The 24,838-nt window shown below is 40.7% G+C and overlaps 1 protein-coding gene across 1 annotated transcript in view; it reads right to left on the bottom strand.

Annotated features, from left to right (window-relative positions):
- COL6A6 (collagen type VI alpha 6 chain) overlaps window positions 1-24,838 on the bottom strand; it is a 180,645-nt gene that overhangs the window by 60,566 nt on the left and 95,241 nt on the right. The window contains exons 11-25 of the mRNA XM_083188611.1: window positions 19,656-20,228; window positions 18,261-18,589; window positions 18,096-18,174; window positions 17,295-17,440; window positions 15,403-15,495; window positions 13,368-13,421; window positions 10,860-10,931; window positions 8,963-8,989; window positions 7,658-7,702; window positions 7,494-7,547; window positions 6,526-6,588; window positions 5,926-5,991; window positions 4,744-4,797; window positions 2,508-2,543; window positions 2,063-2,125 (exon numbers count right to left, since the gene is read on the bottom strand). Of these exons, the coding sequence (XP_083044737.1) occupies window positions 2,063-2,125; window positions 2,508-2,543; window positions 4,744-4,797; window positions 5,926-5,991; window positions 6,526-6,588; window positions 7,494-7,547; window positions 7,658-7,702; window positions 8,963-8,989; window positions 10,860-10,931; window positions 13,368-13,421; window positions 15,403-15,495; window positions 17,295-17,440; window positions 18,096-18,174; window positions 18,261-18,589; window positions 19,656-20,228 (1,754 nt within the window). The remainder of the gene's footprint in view (window positions 1-2,062; window positions 2,126-2,507; window positions 2,544-4,743; window positions 4,798-5,925; window positions 5,992-6,525; window positions 6,589-7,493; window positions 7,548-7,657; window positions 7,703-8,962; window positions 8,990-10,859; window positions 10,932-13,367; window positions 13,422-15,402; window positions 15,496-17,294; window positions 17,441-18,095; window positions 18,175-18,260; window positions 18,590-19,655; window positions 20,229-24,838) is intronic.

Here is a 24,838-nt window from a genome sequence, read left to right on the forward strand (position 1 = left end):
AGGGATAATATAGTTGAATCGCCATGTAAAAAATTCCTCGGGCAACTGAGCGGCGGGAAAAGATTGTCTAAGGTGTATAGGTATCTGAACTCATATATTCAAAATGAAGAGTTGCTGGTCCTGAAAGAAAAATGGCTGACCGATATTCCGGGACTAGACGAGAATGATTGGGGGGAGGCACTGTCACTTCCGGGTAAGGCTACATCATCAATCCGAATCCAGCAAGTACAATTTAACATTTTGCACAGGAGCTATATAACCCCGGTTAAACTGAAAAAAATTGCTGGAGTCCAGTCTGATAGATGTCCCAAATGTAGGGCCGAGTCGGGCACCTTTTGGCATCTTCTGTGGGAGTGCGACGTAATTAAGAAATTTTGGGACGAGATAATTGTTAAATTGGAAATATTGGGAGTTCCCCGGGGGTCCTTAAACGAGTTAAATTTGGTAATGGGGATATGGGAGGAGTATAACCCGGCACGTGAATGGAGGCAATTGGTGATGAACTTGTCGGCTATTGCTAAAGTAATAATTGCAAGGCAGTGGATGGCATCCTCAGGCCCAAAAACGATTGAGTGGTTGAACCTGGTTAATAGCACTTGTGAACATGAGCGGTATGTATATGCCACAAAGGGAGCGGATTCCAAATTTTGGAAGACCTGGGGACTATGGAAACAATCAAGGTTCTACAAAATAGGTGTCCCGAAAGTTGGTTAATGAGGGAGAGCTGTGTGTTATAGTTTGTAACTCGGCATGAGAAATCGGGGACACAGTAGCTTACAATGTAGATAGAGTAAGGAAGTATATAAGGGATAAGGATAAAATAAAAGTTATAGTTAATTAATGCACATAATCACATAAGTGAGCTAGTAAATGTATATATATATATATATATATATTTTTCTTTTTCTTTTTTATTTTATTTTTTCTCTCAAAATGTATATTAATTGTGCATAAAATGTGAGGAGTGGGATAAGAAATCACAAGTTACATCACTGTATGGTGTGCCACAATATTAATGAAATCAAAAGGGGGTTAGTTAGATGTTACACGAAGAGAATGAAAAAGAATAAATTAAGTATTGACTATACAACGTGAAGGAAAGTGTGTAGATGAAGGACACAAATGGTGTAATGGGAAGGGTCCCAACTTTAAATAACATATTAAAAATAATAATAATTGTATAAATTGTCGCACTTTAATAGGTAGGTTACTGCACTTATAAGGTCTACATTAGTTCTACTGGTATAAGCTAAAATAAAAGGATGTCCAGGGTTATAAGCTACTATTTGGCTAAATGGTCAGAAGTGGGTAGAAGTGGGACTACCAAGGTAGTTCAAAGGAGCTAGGTTGTTTTGAAGAGATTTGCCGAAATTAAGGAAGGGGAAAGGGGTTTAGGCCTAATGTATGTTTGTTTGTATGTGGAAGGGGGGATAGGCGGGGTGAGGGGTGGGTAATGTATTTATTTGTGTATTAAAAAGAAATGTAATTATCTTTATATGTAATTATTATGTATTTTATATGAAATATTGGAATAAAGAAAACTTAATTAAAAAAAAAAAAAGAAGTTCTAAACATTTTCTGATTGGCAGCCTCCAGCACTGGCTATACCTGTTACATTGACATAAATTATTTAATTTGGTCCTGGGCCACCAAACCATGGCATCCCTGCAAGTGTCCCTGTTTAGGAATCACTGATGTAGGCTTTAAGTTGAAAGACTTCAAACTATCCAAATATTTATACATTATTTATTTAAAATAAAAAAAAGGTCTAAATTGGATGAGGGCATACCTGTAAGTCCTGAGCCTGATTTTCAGTTAAAGCAAAAGTAAAAAAATGCAAGTAACTGCGACTGGACACACCATGTAGCAATCCAAGGAGAACAAATACATTACATTTTTATGCATGCAGGGTAAATACTGTCTGCTTTCCCAGGAAGCCCACAAGTGTTTGACAGCTTTACTTTTACACTACAATTAAGCTTTCAGCTAGGACACGCCTCTCCCAAATCTAAATCTCTAGAATTCGTAACCTAATATGAAATTAAAATAATTACAATTTTACCTGAGGCCCATTGAAGCCACGATCGCCCAGAGATCCGGGCTCCCCATCATCACCTTTGAGACCCTGCAGGTGAATCATTATTGTTATTTACAGTACATACAGTGAAGTAGAAGTGATAAGCAAATGTACTGTAGATAGGATTACAGGTGTGGGTGTGTAATGGCCTCTGACTTCCAATGGTTGTGTAAGTCTCCCATTTTTTTTTATTAAAGCAGCAATCATTTACAAGACAAATTCAGATTGGTTTTGCCTTTTAAATGATTGCTGCTTTATAAAATGGGCATACTTGCTCAAAAGTCCCACATCATCAGAACTCAGCTGCTATTTCATTTAGCTGAGACTGAGAGAGAGAGAGAGAGAGAGAGAGAGAGAGAGAGAGAGAGAGAGAGAGAGAGAGAGAGAGAGAGAGAGAGAGAGAGGCGGGCACCGCCATGTAAAAGCATACCAGTGGTCCAGGTAAGCCTCTTCTGCCAGGAACACTCTGGAATAAAGAAATGGTTCATTAAAAATATCAATATTAGTTTTCTGTCTGATCATAAGAACTCTCAAAAAGAATACAAGGGATTTTTTGAAACAGCCTTTTACATTTCTGCCAAGTGATTTATAGTCATTGGTCGGATGTTTACAGCATGGGATAGGTTACTGACTGCAAACATGCAGATGATTGCAAGTAGACATCTGCCGCCCAGAGAGAAAGAAAACCTGCCGTGTGCAGATGTGCAAGTGAATTGCAAAAATATCACTATTCGCTATTTCCCTGCATGCTATTCACAAACCATCAAATTATTTTCCCAGTCTGTGCAAATGTAAGCCTGAACCTTCGGTAATTCTGCGACTCTGCTGATCGAGGCCAGCGCTAGGGTTATCACCACCCATCCGGGATTACTCCGGATAGTCCTTTAATTAAGACCGGATTCCAGAGGGGTGGCGATTCCGGACTATACGATGGGCCTTATTCTGATCGGAGCGGCCAAACGTGCGTACGTTCGCCATTAACGTACGCTAGCCGTACGCGGCCCTTAGGGTTAGGTCCACCCACAAATCAGCCGCTTACGTACGGGCAGAAATACCGTAGAAGGGGAGTGGCGTACAAATGAGCGTACGGCAACGTACGCGGACGGCCCAGCCCTTGCACTCCGACAACAGGCGTACAACTGAGCGTACGCCGCCGTTTACGGACGTCTCTCGTCCGTCTTCCCACCGCCTTCTTGCGGAGATTTGAGCGTACGCCAGCTTGCACGGACGGGTCCCTATTGTTTACAATAGAAAAGTCAGCTTATGTCACCGCTCGTGAGAGTGAGCGTACGTCCGTGTGCGCTGACATACCCTTCATATATATGGACCTGCAAATCTTGCCTTTCAACTATAATTATGAAAATTAATTAATTGATTGAATTAATTAATGTGCAAAATAGTGGTCATGATCTTAAAACATTGCTGAAACATCCTTTGTAGGTGTTAGATGTGGTTTATGTTACTGTATCATAAATACAAAACCTATGTTTGTATTAGAGTGAACACGTTGACACATGTCGACTTGTGTAGATTGAGTGTGCTACTGTGTAAAGTCTATGAAAGCACGTAGTGAATGTGTCTAACTGTTTAACAAATAGCTACCTTAGCATATATAAGCAGGTCTTAAAAAGATTCTTACCTTAAATTAAACAAACCTTTAAATGTCGAGAAGTATAGAATGATAAGCTTCCAATGTGTTTGAGTGCTGTGTGTGGCTTGCAGGTAGTGAAATCATGGTTTGGACTTAATAGACTGCAGCATTGCTTATTACATTCAGGTGTATGTGTTTGAGTAGGAATCAGCGTTAATTAGCAAACTCAGGCGCACGCTGGCATGCGGTATCTGTAGGGGTGGTTTGAGATGGCGGTTGGCGGCCGCCTGTTTTGTGTCCGAAATGAACGGTGCCTTAGTCGATCGTGCGGTAGTAGCACCGCTCATTTTTGGTGCACACCCCCGTGTACGCCCATATTTACGCCCATTTTCCCTCATTATTTCGGCCGCTCCCCTCTTCACGCCCCTATGCCGCCCCCAATACCCGTACACTCGCGTACAGGTTTTTTCGCACGTAGAGACCCGTCCGTAAGCGTTGGTGAGTGTTCGCGCCTGCGCATTAGCGAATTTACGCATGCGCAGATCATAAAAAACCCGGGACGTACGCGTACGGCCCGGCCGCTCCAACCAGAATAAGGCCCAATGTCTGGGAATAGGCAGCTATTCCCGGACATTGTACTGTATAGTCCGGGGATTCCACCCCTCCGGACTCCAAACGCTGGTCTTAATTACCGGACTGACCGGTAACTGACATCCCTCCCTCAAAACACCTGGGCACTGGGCATGCCTACGGTTTTTTCCTCACACTCCCAAAAATAATTTTCACCCCCAATGCTGTCTCCCTTAAAGTCAAATTAAAGGGATCGTGATTAGGCCAATATGCTATTTCTGTCATTTGCACATGCTCGCTACAATCCCTACGTCATGCCCAGTCATTCGATAAACGAAAGGATTGTGAAATCCCACAACATCAGTCAACTCTACCACAACTCTACCACAAGACTACTACATAACATGGTAGTCTTATAATGATCCAGTAACTTTTCTGTGACCTCTAATATCCATAATACAGTATTTCCATTAGGCGTTATAACATATATGTTTTATAATCTTACTCCAATTCCTTTATCACCATCTTCTCCTGGAATTCCTTCTTGTCCAGGGTTACCCTAGAAACAAAGAAAAGGAAAACATTATTATAATAGCATAATTACATTATTTTAATAAAAAGTAATGTAAGGAATCCCTTGAAGAATATGTTATGGATAATTAGGATTAGAGTTCCAGTCTTTGTTAGACTTCATTCATTAGTGATTGTGAGATCACTGTAGGTACTTGCTGGTATATTGGGGAAATATGAATGGTGTGATAAGTGATTTGTACAATAATAAACAGCAGCAGGGGTTTAGGGGAAAGTGATAAACAGTTCACTCATTATAGATACTAAGCAATCTATTAACCTAATGTGGCCCCACAGTGCCTGTGAGTATAATAGGAACTTGGAAGCCTATGTTGCTTTATGAATAATTCAGTTATGGTCAGTAATTCACCAGTATCACCCCTGCATGCCCCTCCATTTCCCCCTTTCCTTAATAAATTACACCATATTTTAAAATATAAAATGGAGTGGTTGCAGGCATCTTTACGAAAAGATGTATCTACTGAAAAATTCTATAATACATGGGAAAGTTACATTGATACACAACCCCATGCAATAAAGGATCAGATATGGTGATGCTTCCGGAACACACTTTGGTATGAGACTCGTATTTGCATGCAAGACACCCCGATTTCCCTCGATATTGTTCAACCTTAGTACCCTATGTCCTTATTTGGGACTATCGATTTGGAGATGGCCTAGACCTACCACAATCTAATATATGTATTTGATTCTTTTTATGTCTGTTTACTTAGCCTTTCTGAACTCAGTTTTTTTTTTTGCTTTATTACGATGTTGTGTGGTTTATATATTGTATTTTGTACATGTACTATATGTATTGAATCTTCTCTATACAAAAAAAATAAATTCCATAATTCCGTAAAAGTTTTTCCTTCTGTATCCTAATGTTCTCCTCCTCACACTTATCCAGATTCTACACTTAAGGCGTATTATTTCGGGAGGCGGAAAGATTAATTAGTAGGGGTTTACTGGAAGTTATGGACCCTTGATAATGTTATCTGTAGCCCGAAGGCTGCACTGTTTATTTTCTATAAGTTAGTTGACAGCTTAATGGAGTATCACTTATGTAGCACTAGCTTACAACTAAAGAAAATAATGACCAAAATTAGAATTTCACCTCATTCCCAGGATCTCCTTTGAAACCTTTGGGGCCAGCAACAGTACTTGGAGTTCCAGGCTCTCCCTGTAAGTAAAGCTTATATATTAGTTACAAACAAAATACATTCCATAAAGATATATTATACAGTTACTATTTTTACAGTTTTAAAGTAATCTATTAATACACATCTGTATTGCAGTATTCAGTATGTATTGACATACCGAATGTTAAGGGGCCTACACAGAGCGATTTTGGGTCATTTTCTAAGCGATCTGACTAGATATGACTAGATCGCATTGAAAATTACACAACATCGCTCCGTGTGTAGGGGCCATAGAGACAGCAATGCGTGGCCCCACACATCGTTATCGCCCATCTAGATTTATACTGCATGCAGTATGAATCTAGTCAGATCTTCAGTGTTCTCACCAGAGATCACTGGCCCTGCCAGATCGCTTAGCACATCGCTGTTGCATCGCTGTGTGCTGAGCGATCTTCCGGAGCATTCTGAGCGATCTAGCATTGCTTAGTCACTGGCATATGTCGCTACGTGTGTAGGCCCCATTAAAGTTAGGTTATCTACAAACCACAAGCAATAACAAAGATGGATACACTTACGCTGTTGCCTTTGTGACCTTTATTCCCTCGATCTCCTGGAGTGCCCCTTAGTCCAGGACTACCCTGTTATAAAAATGAATCAAAATAAGGGCACATTTACAAAAATGATTAAATATTGGTGAAGTGATATTTATCATTATAAGGCTGAAGAACAGGATTGTCTCCCTCCCCAACACGTGTTGGTCCAGTGTTCAGTGTCTTCAGCCTAATTTCTCTCCCATTTTCTCTCATGGGGAACCTTGTTTTTCACTTGTACATGATTACTACTTAGAAACACAAACATTATAGCACCTATGGAATAAGAAGGGTGCTACATTTACGTTCAAATCCTTGGCTTGGAGTGTTGTGGCTAAATGTTAAGTAGTTTAATTTAAAACAAACAAGTGGAAACCATCCACTAACCAACATACTAACGATAGGCATACTGCACATATAATAGACCAGTCACCCTCTGCATTAAGCACATTATATAACATACTAATGATAGGCATATTGCACATATAGTAGACCAGTCACCCTATGCATTAAGCCCATTATATAACATACTAATGATAGGCATATTGCACATATAGTAGACCAGTCACCCTCTGCATTAAGCACATTATATAACATACTAATGATAGGCATATTGCACATATAGTAGACCAGTCACCCTCTGCATTAAGCACATTATATAACATACTAATGATAGGCATATTGCACATATAGTAGACCAGTCACCCTCTGCATTAAGCACATTATATAACATACTAATGATAGGCATATTGCACATATAGTAGACCAGTCACCCTATGCATTAAGCACATTATAACATTCTAATGATAGTTGATACAAATAGAGACAGATGTTCCACGTGGTTCTTATCTGCCGTCAGATTCTCTGTTACTATGTGTTTCAGCAGTTGCACATATAATACACCATCGCCCCCATTCCCACCAATCACATTATAGAAACCAAAAATGTCTTACTGCTTCTCCATGTTCTCCCTTCTCTCCTTTACTTCCTGGTAATCCAGGATTTCCCTAAAGTGAACATACAGTAATACAAATTCAAATGAATTAGACAGCTTCTACACAGAGGGGATTATAATAAAACTAACAACACATGTATATGAATAGAAGAGATACTCAACCTGCTCTCCCGATAAACCATCAAGACCAGACTCTCCATTTTCATTCTACAACACAAAATAACAATCATTTCTAGGTTGGTCATTCTCTGTCTTCATCCTGCAGCTTTATGTAAAACACATACAGTAAGGCATGTAGTCAAGATCCTCGCTGTTACCATCCCGACAGTCACGATGACTGGCAAAATCGTGACGGTGAGTATTTTGGTTAGGTTTAAGGTTAGGCTGTAGGAGGGGACAGATAGAGTAAGGCTCCTGAAGGGGATGGTTAGTGTTAGGCTGTAAGAGGGATAAGTTAGAGTAAGACTTCTGAAGTGGATGGTTAGGGTGCAAGAGAGAACAGTTAGAGTATGGCTGCTGAAGGGGATGGTTAGGGTTAGGCTGTAGGAGGAAACAGTTAGGGTAAGGCTGCTGAAGGGGATGGTTTGGGTTAGGCTGTAGGAGGAAACAGTTAGAGTTACTGCTGAAGAGGATGGTTAGGGTTGGGTTCTAGGAGCTGTGGGTTAGGATCACAATACTCACCATAATGTATCAGAATTTTGACAGCCAGGAAGATGCTGCCAGATTGTGATGGTCAGGATGGCTTTGTACCCTGAATGCAGAGTATCATTTTGCACCAAGTTTGCACTAACAGCACACGCTCATTTGCCCTGGGTGCATATTTGGAGAGTGCACTTTTAGTGAAGAAGCAGTCTCTTTTTTAAATCAAGATGACCAATATAAAACAGTCTATGACTGGAATGCATGTGAATGGGGAGAATCCTGTGTTATAGGGAGAGGGGTGGGCACCACTCTATTTCTTGGGGGGAGGGAAGCAAGTAGTCTATGTCCTGAGGGAAGTCATATACCCCTTGCTTGGGCACCTGCTCATACTTATGGTGTATATCCATTGTTTTTTAACCCACAGTTTTATCAGAAGCCTAATATGTTGCTTTATTTCAATCTCTGCTCACATGGCTTCTAAGTGACTCATTTCCTTATATTCACACTAAGAGGTACAGTTATACATATCATATTAGTGTTTTTCAGAAATTTCAGGAAATTGAATTTCAATGGAAACTGTAATTAGCACTAGTCTTTTCATGTTGGCAATGGAAAAAAATCCTTGAATTATTGCCAAAGGTCAAAGGTGTTATGCTGATTTAGGGAACTGTGAAATAAACCAGCCCTAATCTGTACTGATGAGAAAACATTACTAGAGAGGACAAAGTAAATAATCTCTAGAAGAAATTCAGCAATTTTCAGCAGAAGTTATTAATTTGAAAGCCATAGACTTGTATGGACAAAAGGTGGGATGAGAACACATACCGTATTTCCTGTAGCTCCTCTGTTCCCCTGGTAAATTGACAACATGATTAGGCATGTGAAATCATATTTATTAATATCATTGTTATTATTTTTATTATTATTACAATTATTATCAAAGCATTGATGCATTGCTATTCACAATTTTCAACATCTAATCATTTTTCCTTCCATGTGACCTCCATCATGTAAAACATGGTCTTCATTTTATAACAATATTTATTAATAAGGGTCAGTAGTTTTTAAATGATCAGAATACATAGAGTACACACAGTATATGACCGGTTAAAAGTGTAGTTAAAAGTTGAAGTGACTCCTTGTTGTCTTCACCAGTAATTCCCCCAAGATATGAGCTTTGTTGCAAGGAACCCAAATTTGCTGGCCCTTTAAGGTTGTGATCTGGGAAATAAGATGTTGTGGTACTATAGCATGGCAAACTGTATCCATGGTATTGAATGGTCAAACGTGGCATGATGTCAGAGGCATGAGAGTAGGTTCAACAATGGTATAACAAGCAAGAGTCACAGACTCAGATACAGAAGAGGAGTCAGGAGCAAAACATGAGTCTGGTACACAGTAATTTTCAGGAAGATTTTCTCTAGACATTATTGTTCCTACACCAATGGGAGTCAACTTAAAAAATAAAAGACTACAGAATCAGTCTGGTGAATATTCAGATCAGTTACGTATGGGTGCTGACAACAATTTTTTATTAAGTTGATGGAATGTTTTTGTGGTTTCAGTGGACCTAGTACACAAGTTATGATTGGATCTACTAATGTAGAGCCTTCTTTGATAAACAGCCTTTAAATCTGAAGAATCCCAGGAAGCGTTGTGTGTTATATTACCTTTGGTTTACCATCCCATAAAGATTATGGGGGAGATGCACAAACATTTGCGGTATTTTACCACCGCCATTCGCCGTTTACCGCATTGTTAATAATCGCAGATGCACTAACATATGCAATTATTAATGCAAAGGACAGCTCTACCAATAAAAGCTGTCCTTTGCAATGCAGAGTAATGGCGCCAGATGCCGGGCATGCTAAGAGGGATCTTTGACAGATCCCTCAAACAGCACCAGGAAAAGATGCCCATAGGCTTCTATAGGAAATCACAAGCTTCTCTCCACAATATGTGAATCTAGTGGTGAGAGGTCAGACCAGAAGTAATCCAGTGCAAATCCAGTGACCATACAGGATGCCCATAGCAATCAATCAGAATCTACTTAATTATTTAGCACCTTCTGTAACATAATAAATAGAATGTAATTGATTGTTAAGGGCAACATCCCATCTTTTATAGAACTCCCATATTAGTAAATTTATCCCAGAGTGTTTTTTAAAGGGGCAATCATTTACAAGGCATGTTTTTTCCTTGTAAATGACTGCCCCTTTTAAAAATCCTCCAAGTCCGGCTGATATCCCACACGGCATTACTTCCGACCCCAGGGGTGAGATTTAATGGGATGAGAGATTCAGAAAATGAGAGATTTGGTGAGAAATCTCCAGTTTTTTTAAAGCGGCAATCATTTACACTGCAAAATCAAACTGGTTTAGCAGTGTAAATGATTGCCGCTTTAAAAAAAACTGGAGATTTCTCACCAAATCTCTCACTTTCTGAATCTCTCATCCTATTAAATCTCACCCCCTATGTCAATTGCTGTTCTTTAGCGGAAGTCTGTTCTACTGATTGTCCTCCTGATGCAATAAAGGATCTTTAATTTTTGTGGGGGTAAAAGGAGATATCCAATTCAATAGCAATATAATTGGCAATATGAATGTTTAGCATAAATTAAATTGCTGAATATTTAGTAAGTTATACATTTAGGAAATAGGGCCAATACAAGACAGAAGATCACATAACTTAGTTGCAAAATACTTCAGTGTTACAATGTTACCTTAAAGCCTTTGATTCCTGGACATCCTTTATGACCAGCCTCACCTTTTGCACCACGCATTCCTCCATCACCCTTAAAAATAGCGAGCAAAAAAAATATTATGCTGAAGAACTTGAGTGTTTGGGACTGAATGAGGCCATTTCACATCATATATAATGCATATGCACTACTGAGATAGGTATATCAATATGTTAGAGCCAACCAACAATAATATCAATTAAAAAGGGAAGACTACCAAAAGTCGGACAGTCCAGTATTTGTCAGTGGTAAATGTGTTCAACCTATCAACTGAGGTGATCTTGGTTTGTTGATCTCTGTAATCTGTAACCAAGAACTGTAATATGTGAATAGTAAATACTATTAGACATTATAAAACATCATGCCCCTTTTTCACACTTCAGCATTTAATTGCTGTTATTGATACTTAGTAAATATATCATTTTAATTGTTGATATAGTAAAAAAAAAAGAAAAAGTCTGTATTAAAAAGTGTTTATATGATTCAACGTTTATCTTTAAAGATTATACATATTTTCATGGATTTTAATGAAAAAAGGAATAGATTTAGAAGAATTCATCAGGGGGCATGGGTCACCTATTCTATACTCACTGATGAAACCCCGATGAGACATGTAGGAAAATTCAAGGACCACACACACTATCATAGCTCTTGGTAGTGTTAGTATTGTTGTGTGTGTGTGTGTGTGTATATATATATATATATATATATATATATATATATATATATATATATGTATATACAGGTCTTCTGGCCGGCACTCCTATAGCCCTAGATATAGCTTGCCTGGTGTGTTCCAATAGATCCCCGTCTAGTCGGCGGGTACATATAGACACACTCACGGCGGCACTCACGGTCAAAATAACGGCAATAACAGCTATGTCATTGCCGTTATTTTGACTGTGAGTGTGTATATATATATATATATATATATATATATATATATATATATATACACAGACATGGCCAAAATAATGAGTATTGGTTTTCACAAAGTTTGTTGCCTCTGTGTTTCTAGACCTTTTAGTATGGTATACTGAGGTAAAATTACAAGCATTTCATGTCAAAGGCTTTTATGGAAAGAGATACTTGCAGTGTTGACCCTTCTTTTTTTAAGACCTCTGCAATTTGCCCTGGCATGGTGTCAACCAACTTCTGGGCCAAATACTGACTGATCGCCACCCTCTCTCACCTAATCAGTGCTTGGAGTTTGTAAGAACTTGTGAGTTTTTGTTTGCTCATTTTAAGGATTGACCATACATTCTTAGTTTGATTAAGGTCTAGGGCAGGATGGCTAACCTTGACACTCCAGCTGTTGTTAAACTACACATCCCAGAATGCCCTGCATCAGTTTTAGCGTGGCCAAATAGTAAAACTGTAGCAGGGCATGCTGGAATGTGTAGTTCAACAACAGCTGGAGTGTCAAGGTTAGTCATCACTGGTCTAGGGTGTTTCCTGGTCATGGACCCAATGTTGATGTTTTGTTCCCTGAGCCACTTATTGCTCTCATGCTGGACAAGGCATTGTTCCGCACCAAACTGTTCCTGGATGGGTGGGAGAAGCTGCTCATGAGGATGTTTTGGTACCATTCTTTAATCAAGGTTGTGTTCTTAGAAAAAAAATTGAGTCAGCCTACTCCCTTGGATGAGACGCAACCCCACACATGAATGATTTCTGGATACTTTACTGTTAGCATGACACAAGACAGGACTATTGTTTTTCCAGATGTACCAAACAATCTGAAAGGGAATTCATCAGAAAAAAATGACTTTTCCCTAGCCCTCAAAGGTCCAATCCTTGTACCTTTTGCAGAATAACAGTCTGTCCCTTATGTTTTCTCTGGAGGGAATGGCTTCTTTGCTGCCTTTCTTGACATCTGGCCACCGATCAAAAGTTTTCAACTCACTAACACCTGCCTGCCGCCATTTCTGAGCAAGCTCTGCATTGGTGGTGCTCGATCCCACAGCTAAATCAACTTTAGGAGACGTTCCTGGTGCTTGCTGGACATTCTTGGGCACCCTGAAGCCTATTAGCAACTATTGAACCTCTCTCCTTGAAGTTCTTGATGATCTGATAAATGGCTGATTGAGGGGCAATCTAACTAGCAGCAATATCGTTCCCTGTGAAGCCCTCATTTCATCTGATCACTCTCCATGGCATTCTGTAGTATATGCAAATTGCCATCATAAATAATGTGGCAGCAGACTTTGTGAAATATTTATATTCTCAAAACTTTTGCCCTTGGCCGTATATATAAAACATATATATATGCACTTTAATGAAGATTGTTAGAGGCTAAGGCAGAGATTTATAGAGATATCTAGTGCATTCCATAAGATGATAGCTTTAACCTTATTGGTTGTATGTTTGAAGGAGACTTCTTGTCCCAAAAGCTTTTATGGAATTAGTAAACTTGTATCATTAATATGCTACTCTTTCCTCAGACAAATTTTATTTTATAGTACTTTGTACTGGCAGAGAGCAACTTACCTCCTCACCCTGTTCTCCATCATGTCCTTTATTTCCACTTCTCCCAGTCAATCCCTGGATGAAAGATTACAGAAGTACAATTTGAGTGCAGGTAATATCTTATTTCACTCAGCAGAATTAATGCGAATGCAGTGGGCGATTTTTTAAACAATATTGCTCATTTTGTCCCTTCTGAGTGAGATAATTGAAAATATCAACCAGTATGTACAGTATGTTTCCGGTATGTATGTTTCAAACAATGATGATGCACACACACTACCTTAATGGTCCCAATCCCCCCCCTCCCCCCACACCTCCTTGTATGTGCATGCAGCTCAATTTGACATATCATCAAAGACTGCAGGCTCGGTGGGAGGACTCGATGACAGCCCTGTACAATGTTGTTAAATATATAACTTTATTGTTCTATTGTTCAGTGTATATGCGCTATATCATTCATCCGGGAGAACAAAATCATCCAGTGTGTATGCACCAATACTGCTGTACTGGATTGCTTGGTATCTGCAGTGCTGTTGGAGCATTAACTAATGTACAGAGTGTTCCACATTAATGGCATAGCTTATATTATTTTATGCAAAGCAACAAAAATCACCAAGATCCATGCAGGTACACCTATAATAATGAGCATATACAGTATTTCCCTATCCAGCAACTGATGCCATGCTAACACTGATATTGCACAGGGAAGCAATGGCAACATTGGAGCTGTGAAGTTGAAACAAGAAATTTTCATTTTACAACAAACTTTTAACTAAGGTTTGTTGGGAAACGGTCAGATTAAAATGATCTGGGTCATGTTACCCGGGAATCTCACCCTGATAGCTATCAGGGTCAAACCGGACACCAACAGGCCTGATTCTGACCCGTTAGCAAGGCTGAAATTTTGAAGATGGACAAAACTATGCTGCACTGCAGGTGGGGCAGATGTAACATGTGCAGATAGTTAGATTTGGTCGAGGTGTATTCAAGCATAAATCTAAATTGCAGTGTAAGAAGAAAAGCAGCCAATATTTAACCTGCACAGAAACAAAATAAATCCCCCAAATCTAACTCTCTCTGCAAATATTACATCTGCCCCACCTGCAGTGCAGTGTGGTTTAGTTCCTCTGCAAAAATTGCAGCCTTGCTAACAGGTCCACCTGAATTAGGCCCTATGTGGTGTTTACCAGGAAATCTGACCCTGACCCCTTTTAGGTATACAGAGAGTCGGATGACTGGCATTTAGAAATGATGTCAGGAGAGACAGATTGCACATGTGTGCAGTCTGTGAAGAATCCACCTGCCAATATGCCATGTCCAGCCTGGAGTATGAATGCGGTCTGACCTGGCTGTGCACTGTAATAGACAGTTATTAGAAAGAATGTAACAAAAGCAACATCTGAGATGGCAGGCCATGTTTTCCCTTTCCTTAATACTGTAATTCTTTTCTCTACTTGATATGAATCAGCTAGTATTATAAATGGCTTCAGAGTTGAGACAACTATATTTAGATTTCGTAGGTAGTTCACACATCACTAAAAAATTTGAGCAATACAAGCAGGCAGATAGTATATCCATACCTCCCAACAGTCCCGATTTTATTGGGACAGTCCCGATTGTCAGGGCCTGTCCTGCTGTCCCACCCGCGGGCGGCAGTGTCCCAGGGGGCTGGGGGCATGGCTAGAGGCTCACAGAGCCTCTGGGTCATGCCCCCATAGCTGCAAAATGGGGGCGTGACCTCGCGGGAGAGCCGCAAGTATAGACCACGCCCCAAATTAGGCCACGCCCCCGAAAATGTCAGCGTCCCGCCTGCTGAACTTCCAAAGTTGGGAGGTATGGTATATCTGAGGGGCTGGAGCTACAAACATCCAAATCCAGTCATTAAGCCCGCTCCCGTCATGCGAATGCCAGTGAGTAAAATACAATCCTGCACCTTAAACTAGGAAGTGGGGAGGATGCAGGTGAGCTGCCTACTCTTCCAGGGCAGTGAGGGGACTACCTTAACAATCGTCAGTAAGCAAGTATAAAACTCATTACACAAAATTTATTGCTGTACCTTTTTTCCTATTGGTCCGTATGGTCCAGGTATACCTTTTATTCCGAGGCATGTACAGAACACACAGCAACAGGTTTTCTCAGCAACACGGGACTGAAAAATTGTATTACTTATTAGAAATGACAAAAAGAAATAAAGTGCGTGCTTATGATAATCAGACATACTCTCAGCAATCAAAGTCAAAGTTTTGGGATTTTTTCTATATCATATAAATCAAAGTTTGTATGAAAATACATATGAGGTTGGATATGGGAACTGTGGCAATGTGCTACGAACAATAACACAGGGTTGACGACTTTTTAATCTCTTCTCCGGGAGAAGCCCGGAGAGGAGACTTGCAGCAGAAGGTCGGGACGGGGCTTGAGGAGAGTGATGTCATTAAGCCCTGCCCCCATTATGGAAATTACACGATTTGCAGATCACCGCGGAGGGAGCGGGGCTAAATGATGTGAGACGGAGAGCGGCATATCCCTTTATTTAAACAGTGCGGTACGAGGGGGGAGTGGGGGTCCCCGAGAAACCATTCCAGGAGGCCGGGAGGGGGACCCAATTTTCGGGACCCTTCCAGACATTCCGGGAGGGTAGGAAACCCTGTAATAACACCACATTTGATAATGAATTCTTCATGCTTCCGCAGAAGCACAGCATGTAGCTATGCAGCTGCATACAGTGCACCACATGGTACTATATTTGTCCCTCTGGATTTAACATCAAGTACCATGCTGTGAAAGTGGAGGATCTCCTAGACATGACTTCTGTAGCAACCAATCAGCTTTTACCTATCATTTTACAGAATGTACTTGATTAAGCTGATCGTTTGCTAAGGGCAACTTCTACACTTGTCCTTTTCTTCACTTTTTAGAAAACTTGATACTAGGGATGCCAATCTTGGGGCATTTTTTCAATCCCAGAATTCGGGATCGAAAAATGCTCAATCCCGGGATTCCAGAAATCCTGGGATTGGCTTCCCTAATAAAAAAAAGCCCGGCCACCCCACATAATTACCTGCATGGTCGGGGCGAGGGTTGCGGCAGGGAGCCTGGCTGGTGCAGCATCAAGCCTGGCTGGTGCACAGTGCTCAGCCGGGAGAGCAGACAGATGGCTGGAAGCCGGGCTGGGACAGCGCTACAGGAGGTGTGCCGGGGGGCAGGCAGAACAGCTGAGATCCATGCGGGACAGCATTTGGGCGGTGCACCTGGGGGCAAGTGGAATCAGAAAGTGAGAGATTTGGTAAGAAGTCTCCAGTTTATTCAAAGCGCCAATCATTTACACTTCAAAATCAATGCCGCTTTAAAAAAAATAGAGATTTCTTACCACATCTCTAACTTTCTGATTCTCTCTTCCTATTACATTTCACCCAATGGGTGAGATTTATCAAATGGTGGAGAGAGATACAGTATAGTTACAGAGGTAAAGAACCAACCAGTCAGCTTCTGTCTTTTTACAAGCTGTGCTAGAAAAATGTCAGAAGCTGATTGATTGGTATGTTATCTGGCTCCACTTTACCTATCTCCAAGCATTGATAAACTTCCTCCAATGATACAAAGTGTTTGTTTGTTTACATGGGTTAGTGTTTACGTCGCTAGCCCCAGTGTACATGGGCACTGTCATTTTGTGACATTACCGGGTGCGACTAAAACACATATCTTGTTAAAGAATCTCTGCTGAAATGCATGTCGCAGCTTTGTCGCAAGGTCTCGTGCATCAAATGGCACTATGAGTCACAAATGAGGATAGCTGTATGTGGATACATCTGTATGTGTTTATCATGTCTAAGCAAATTGCTGAAAACCTCTCAAATGAGTAATATCTACCCCAATGTGGCCCTTGAAAATGTTGCGTGTCCCTGCCATGAATGTAACATATGTGGTTTATGATGGTGTTAAACCCACCATTTGTTTTGCCAGTCTAACTCCAATATCCGACATCCCAATATTCATCTGCTCATTGTATTCCATGCCTCTGCCAAATTCTATATATTTTATGTCATTGTAGTGTTTTGTTCCTTCCAAAGCAACAGTAACTAAAGCATCTAAACCTGAAAGACATATGAATGATTTTAGTGCATTAGCAATGACAAACGCAGAGCATAAATTCAATGTATTTCAACAAACTTGCATGGAGGGGCCTTATATGGAACTAATCACCAAATGGATATTCTCAGTAGAGTCATGGCAGAAGCATTTATCGATTCAACAGTGATTATTTTGCAATATGCAACCGGGGGAAGAAGACAAAGATTTTGGGCCAAAAGTAATGTTGTTCAAGTTTGGCGGCCATGTGGGATGCCACTGAACTCAGACAGTTTTTTAAAGGGGCAATTTTTTACAAGGCAAACCCATGATTTGTAAGTGATTGTTCCTTTAAAACAATGTCCGAGTTTCGGCCCGGAATTCCGCACAGCCGCCAAGTTCGGACGGCATTAAATTTAGCACAATATCTAGTGTGAATGATGGTTTTTAAATTAAATTATTAAAGATCGGGGCAGTATCTATAAGTTCCCAATGAACCAGTCATCATCATCATCATCATCATCGTCATCAGTGTGCATTTACTTCTAACCTCATACATAAATGAGTGCCCTGTTTTCTGAAATTCACAGAACTAATATTTTTAGCCTCTCGTTCCTCAGAACTAATAGACAGATCTCACTATTGAGTGTTAATATACAGTATGCCATGATAGATATGTACCTTGACTTCGAAGATCTCCTGCGGTTTGCTTAAGTTTTTCCACATTTTCATCTAGGCCATCAGTAAAAACAAGCAGCATCTACAACGCATAACAAGAGCCATTAAAAATGATGCATACGCTCAGCATTACGGATTGGTAAATTTGTAGCAATGGCCAATACATACTTTTGCTCTTTCTGTATTTTTACTGTGAAATGTATTCCACATAGAATGAAGAACAGATGAGTTGAGATAAGAAGGACCTGAGACGAAACTTTGCACTAGGTTCTGAGCTATATTGGGGCTGTAGACTTGGAAATGAGAAGCATGTGTTCTGTGGAAGGCTACACTTATTTGAGGCTTTAAACCATGGTTGCAGCTTGTACTTCTGACATTCATAAGGCTGTTTAAGATTTCTGCAATGTTGTCTTCAAGAAGATGTTGACCATGGAATAATTTTCCAACACCGGTGATGGTGGAAATGTCAAAACCTACTACAACATCAATTGAACAATCTATGAAGAGAAGAGAAAGTGTTACGAAGTAACCCGGAACAAATGGGGAGTACAGTACATCTGAGTTCTTTGTTCTTACTGAGATACCTTTTCCAGGAGGAGGAGGAACTGTAAACTGTGTGTACAGCTAAAGGTGTCCTACATGTTTCCTAATTCTGTATTGAGAAAGTTTATTTAAGACTATTTATGAGAATTTTACACAATACCATATTATATCAAATGCCAATGATAGGTATATTGTACATTAATAAAATGTTGAAAATCTATTTTTCTGCTTCTGTTTTTATGAGAGCCCATGCCAAGAGCAGAAACAGCTGTTGTCCAACCAAAGGTGCTTGAAATCTGGTCTGCAATTCGCCCAGCCTGATCCATACAGTTAATATAATTGTCTTGCGCAGATGCCTGCACACTGCAGATGCTGCTTTCTCAGTCCCACAAATCCATGTGGTTTATTGTGAAATTTCAGTCTAGTTTTGTTTATCTAATATATAAAAGTGAAAATGTGTCCTTCTCTCCTTCTATTCAAACCCACAGTTTACAAGCAAAGATCGTGAAATTTTACATATGAGTGCATTAAAACACAAAAAATTCAAAATTACACCCTTAGAGGTGTGACAGCAGCACAGAGTATATCAGGAGATACCATAACTCTTGAATGACTGCAGCAATTCACACAAAACTTGGTACACATATGACTTACAATCTGGAAACAAATACTCTGGAACATCAAGCTTCTCCATAGGACTTTACATTTGTGGCTTACTACTGTGGACAGCCCCTAAAGCACCATCCAATTATCATTTAATAACCTATAGGAGCGCACATTGTTAACATTATAGTGCATATATATTCAAGACAATATGCACAATATATTGTTAACAATATTGTTATGTGCATATTGTTAACAATATATTGTGTAGTGTGTGTACTCACTTTAAGACTTTAATGATAGTGACAATATTATCTACACGCTGGAATAATTGTCAGTAGTAATAAAATAACTCAATTATATTTCACAATTTTGAGTTCATTTTGATCAAATTAATGAAGCAATAGTCATACTTACTGTTAGCTGTTCCTGGTGTGCATACGTCTCTGACAATTCTTGATTTGATGTTTTTTAATTCGCTAAAGTTGTCAATAGAAAATCTTGACTTTGCAGACCCAGCAATCTGGAGCAGTTGAGTCTCAGACACGTTTCCCACTCCCACAGCATATACATCAATGCCTTTGTTTCTGAGAGCCTCTGCTGGCTTTGCGACTTCATCATGTGAGTTTCCATCTGTTATCACCAGCAACACCTGATGAACACCCCTATTAATCCGACTTTCAGCCAATGGGTTGAAGAAGTCCAAGTCTGTTCGAGTGAGCGCCTTCCCAATGTATGTGTTTCCAGTTAATCGTCTGATGTTTCCAATCTCAGACTTTATAGTCCCTTTATCCTGTTTTTCCTTTAACAGGAACTCTGGTTGGTAATCATGACTGTACTGAGCAACACCCACGTGAACTTTGTTGGGACCAATATCAAAATCATCAACGACAGATACCATGAAATTTAGGGTTTTATTGAAGTTTCCTTCGGAAATGCTAGTGGAACCATCAATCAGAAAAATTAAGTCCATCTCTTGTACTTCACATCCTGCAGAAGTACATCATTTGTAAAGTAAATATACAGTATACATTTTGAAAACTAGTCCGCATTATGAAATACAGTCATCAAAACAATTAAAATGTAATAAAACAATGAAAGTACAATTATCAATATCTGTGACAGTTTTGTAGTATGAGCATTTGCGGAGTGCAATCAGTGATGATTACTCCAAATAAGTGTGTTGAATCTTACACGTGCTTCAGAATATTTATAACTGTTATATCATTGCACAAAATTACTATAATATTCTAAAATATCCTATATTCATAAAAATCTATTTCTCAATCTTTATAAATTGTTTGTATATCTAGATAGATAGATTGATAGATGTATATATAAATATAGGGAGCAAAGGCAGGCAGCACTAAGAGACTGCATAAATGGTGAGAAACACTCCAAGGTTTATTTAACGTTTTGGGGATGTGCTCCATTTTATCAGGATGTGCAACTTGCACAAAATAGTTTAACCCCTTCATGACAGAGCCAGTTTTTGCCTTCCTGACAGAGCCCTTTTTTTCAAATCTGGCATGTATCACTTAAGTGGGGATAACTTTTTTTTGCTTTTACTTATCCCAGTGATTTTGAGATTGTTTTCTCGTGACACATTGTACTTCAAGTTAGTGGTAAATTTTCGTCGATACAGTCTGTGTTTTTTTGTGAAAAATACCAAAATGTCGTGAAAAAATGGAAAATTTTGCGATTTGCAAAATGTCACATTTTCTGCTTGTGAGACAAATAAACATACCACTCAAAATACTTAATAACTAACAAAGACCATATGTCTACTTTATGTTGCCATCATTATTTCAACCTCCTTTTCATTTTTTTGGACACTAGGAGGCTTCAAATATGAATAGCAAATTCTCAAATTTTCAAGAAAATTTCAAACTCTGATTTTTTTAGGGACCAGGTCAGTTATGATGTGACTTTGAGTGACTTGTATGTGAGACACCCCCATAAATGATGCCATTTCAAAAACTGCACCCCTCACAGTATTCAAAACAGCATTTTGGAAGTTTGTTAACCCTTTAGGTGTTTCACAGGAATTAAAACAATGTGTAGGTGAAATTTCAAAATTTCATTTTTTTTGCAGATTTGCAATTTTAATACATTTTTCTAAGGAACACAGTAGATTTTACTAGAGAAATGTGACTAAAAATTGATTCCCCCAATTCTTTGGTTTTCATAAATATCCTATATGTGGCCCTAATGTGCACGGTGACCAAACCACAGGCTTCATAATAGAAGGAGCACCTACTTGATTTTGGAGCCTCCTTTTTATGAGATTATTTTTTAGGCACAATGTAGGTTTCTAGGCACCATAAGATGCTAAAAGTTAGGTACCCCCCCACAAGTGACCCCATTTTGCAAACTACACCCTTCAGGGAATTCATCTAGGGGTATAGTGTTCATTTCAAACCCCCAGGGGTTTCACCAATTGTGGTACAACTGGGCAGTGAAAATGAAAAAAAAATTAATTTTTCATTTTCACAGCTCAGTTGTATCAAAATTGGTGAAACCCGGGGGGTTTGAAATGTACACTATACCCCTTGATGAATTCCCTGAAGGGTGTCGTTTGCAAAATGGGGTCACTTGTGGGGGGGTTCCACTGTATGGGTGTTTCGGGGGTCATTCAACCAGAATCTGTGCTGCAAAATCCAAAAATCACTCCTTCCCTTCTGAGTCCTGCCATGCACCCAACTGGTATTTTTGGTCACACATGAGGCATTGCCGTACTCGGGAGAAATTGGGGCACAGATTTTGGGGTGCTTTGTCTCCTTCATTCCTTGTGAAAATGAAAATTTTTGAGCCAGATCTGCATTTTTGTGTAAAAAAATGTAATTTTTTACAGAAAAATGCAGTTCTGGCTCAAAATTTTTTATTTTCACAAGGAATGAAGGAGACAAAGCACCCCAAAATCTGTGCCCCAATTTCTCCCGAGTACAGCAATGCCTCACGTGTGACCAAAAAATACCAGTTGGGTGCATGGCAGGACTCAGAAGGGAAGGAGTGATTTTTGGTGGTGGAATGAATGGTGGGTGCTATGTCGCATTAGCAAGACCCCCGAAGCACCAATACAGTGGAACCCCCCCACAAGTGACCCCATTTTAGTCACCAGCTTTGGGAGGGGGGCTGGCGCTGCGGCTGGCGGGGGGGTGGGAGGGGTGCTGGCGCTGCGGCAGCCGGGTGGGTGGGAGGGAGGGGGGCTGCCGGGTGGGAGGGGGGGGGGGGGGCTGGCGATCGGTGCTAATCGGTGCGGTATATACACACACACACACACACACACACACACATATATATATATATATATATGTGTGTATATATATATATATATATATATATATACATATATATACACACATATATATATATATATATATGTGTGTGTGTATATATATATATATATATATATATATATTTTCAGTGCATATATTTTTAGACTTTTTCTGCAGCTTGATGCTGCTGCTGCTGCTGCGGGGGGGAGGGGGGAGGAGGGCAGCGCTGCGTGCGCTCCAGACGCTCCGGGGGAGCTGCTGCTGCTGCCGGGTGAGTGCCCGGCGGGTGCGAGGGGGGGGCTGCACATCGGTGGTGATCGGTGCTGTACTTGACAGCACCGATCACCACCGATCCCTGTGTTACCGAGCGGCTTAGCCGCCGGTAACACAGGAAACGCTGTGAATGGCTGTTCAGATTTGAACAGCCAATCACAGCGATCGCCGACCGGGGGGGGCACCCCTGCCCCCCCTGGGCAGCGAGGGGGGATGTCTGCTGTCAGGGACAGCAGACATCACCTAACTGTCACTGCATCTCTAGACGCAGTGACAGTTAGAAGTCATGACGTATGTATACGTCATGTGTCGGGAAGTACTTCCCGACCATGACGTATATATACGTCAAATGTCGTGAAGGGGTTAAGAATAAATGGATTGTGATGTCTAAGGTCCTGTTAAGAGGGATAGCCAGCCACAGAAGTGATATCGACGGCTTTCAATGAACTGATTCAAACTTGCAGGAGAGGAGAGGTACCCCTTTGGGAGAAGGAGCCTGGTGGCAGATGACTCTATTGCCTCCCAGACTTACGCCTCTGGACTTGAGGTGGGAAAATTACCTGGTACTTGTGGAGTATCACGGCTCGCACGATGGGCATCGTATGTCAAAAAATCGCATCGCATGCGATCGCATACGATTTTGTACTGAAAAGCATCCAAATGCATTGGAATTAGTATTAAACGTGTTCAATGGCCCCCAACTGGCATTTTTGAGGCTGTACCACCCCCACTATCAACGCAAACCCGAAGCGTGGCGAGCGCAGCGAGCCGGCGAGGGGCGGCGGTACGCGTCCTACGACCAGTGTTCCCTCTAAGCTGTGCGCGCGCACACAACTCGCCGAGCCCGCGCACAGAAATTACAACGGAGCACACAAAGGTTAAAATCTTGTTTAGTGTGCCACGAGTTTAATAAGGTTGAAAATCACTGCTATAGCCTATATGTGTGGTGTGTGAAGTCTGTAAACATTCAAATTGCTTTATTAACTCAACAGAACTCGAAACCTAGGCCTGTATACGTTATGTGACACACAAAAATGTACATTTCCTTCCAAAGTTGCACAGCCAATATCTTTTGCCGCACACAGCCTTCGTAAAATTAGAGGGAACATTGCCTACGACCTTTTCATACCCCCACTATCCACGTCGGCGTGGAGTTGAGAATAGAAATAGTGGTGAGCGTAGGTATACGCGTCCCCTCACGGGCTTCACAGGTGTCCACGTCCCCGCGCGGGGCTCGCTGCGCTCACCACGCTTCGGGCGCGGTGGCTCACTGCGCTCACCACACTTTATATTCTCAACTCCACGCCGACGTGGATAGTGGGGGTATGAAAAGGTCGTAGGACGTAGGACGCGTACCGCCGCCCCTTGCGGGCTCGCTGCGCTCGCCACGCTTCGGGTTCGCGTTGATAGTGGGGGTGGTACAGCCTCAAAAATGTCAGTTGGGGGCCATTGAACATGTTTAATACTCATTCCAATGCATTTGGATGCTTTTCAGTGCAAAATCGTATGCGATCGCATACGATCAAATCGCATGTGATGGCATACGATTTTGTGTAAAAACGGCCAAAATCGGTAAAAATCTTATCGCATCGCATGCCATCGCATGCCACTATATATGGCATGAGATGGCATACGATGGGAGCCGTGATACTCCACAAGTACCAATTACCTTACGGGCCTTATGCACCTGAGCATGTATCTTTTGCCTCTGTTGCTTTATGCTAAGATTTGGTACAGAACCCTTTCCTAATGCCTGAATGTGCAGTCACTGAAGTCCACTTTAAATTACTTTAGATGCCTCAATCCTGCTTGGTCCATCGTTAGATGCAACTATTAGTAACAGAAATAAAATTTGCACCAAATCCATTCTAGGTGCAGACTCCCCATCAGTTCTGTGACATACACGAGATATGTCCATCTGCATAACCTCTTCCCAGTCCATGCCCAGAAATGCTCAATACATGTCACACATATGGGGGTATTCAATGCTGGTCGGTATTTCCAATCATCTGAAATATCTGCCTTTTTTGTCAAGAATAGGTCGAATTT

The sequence above is a fragment of the Crinia signifera genome, chromosome 5 (assembly GCF_055691185.1).
Source record: "Crinia signifera chromosome 5, ASM5569118v1, whole genome shotgun sequence".
NCBI lineage: Eukaryota > Metazoa > Chordata > Amphibia > Anura > Myobatrachidae > Crinia > Crinia signifera.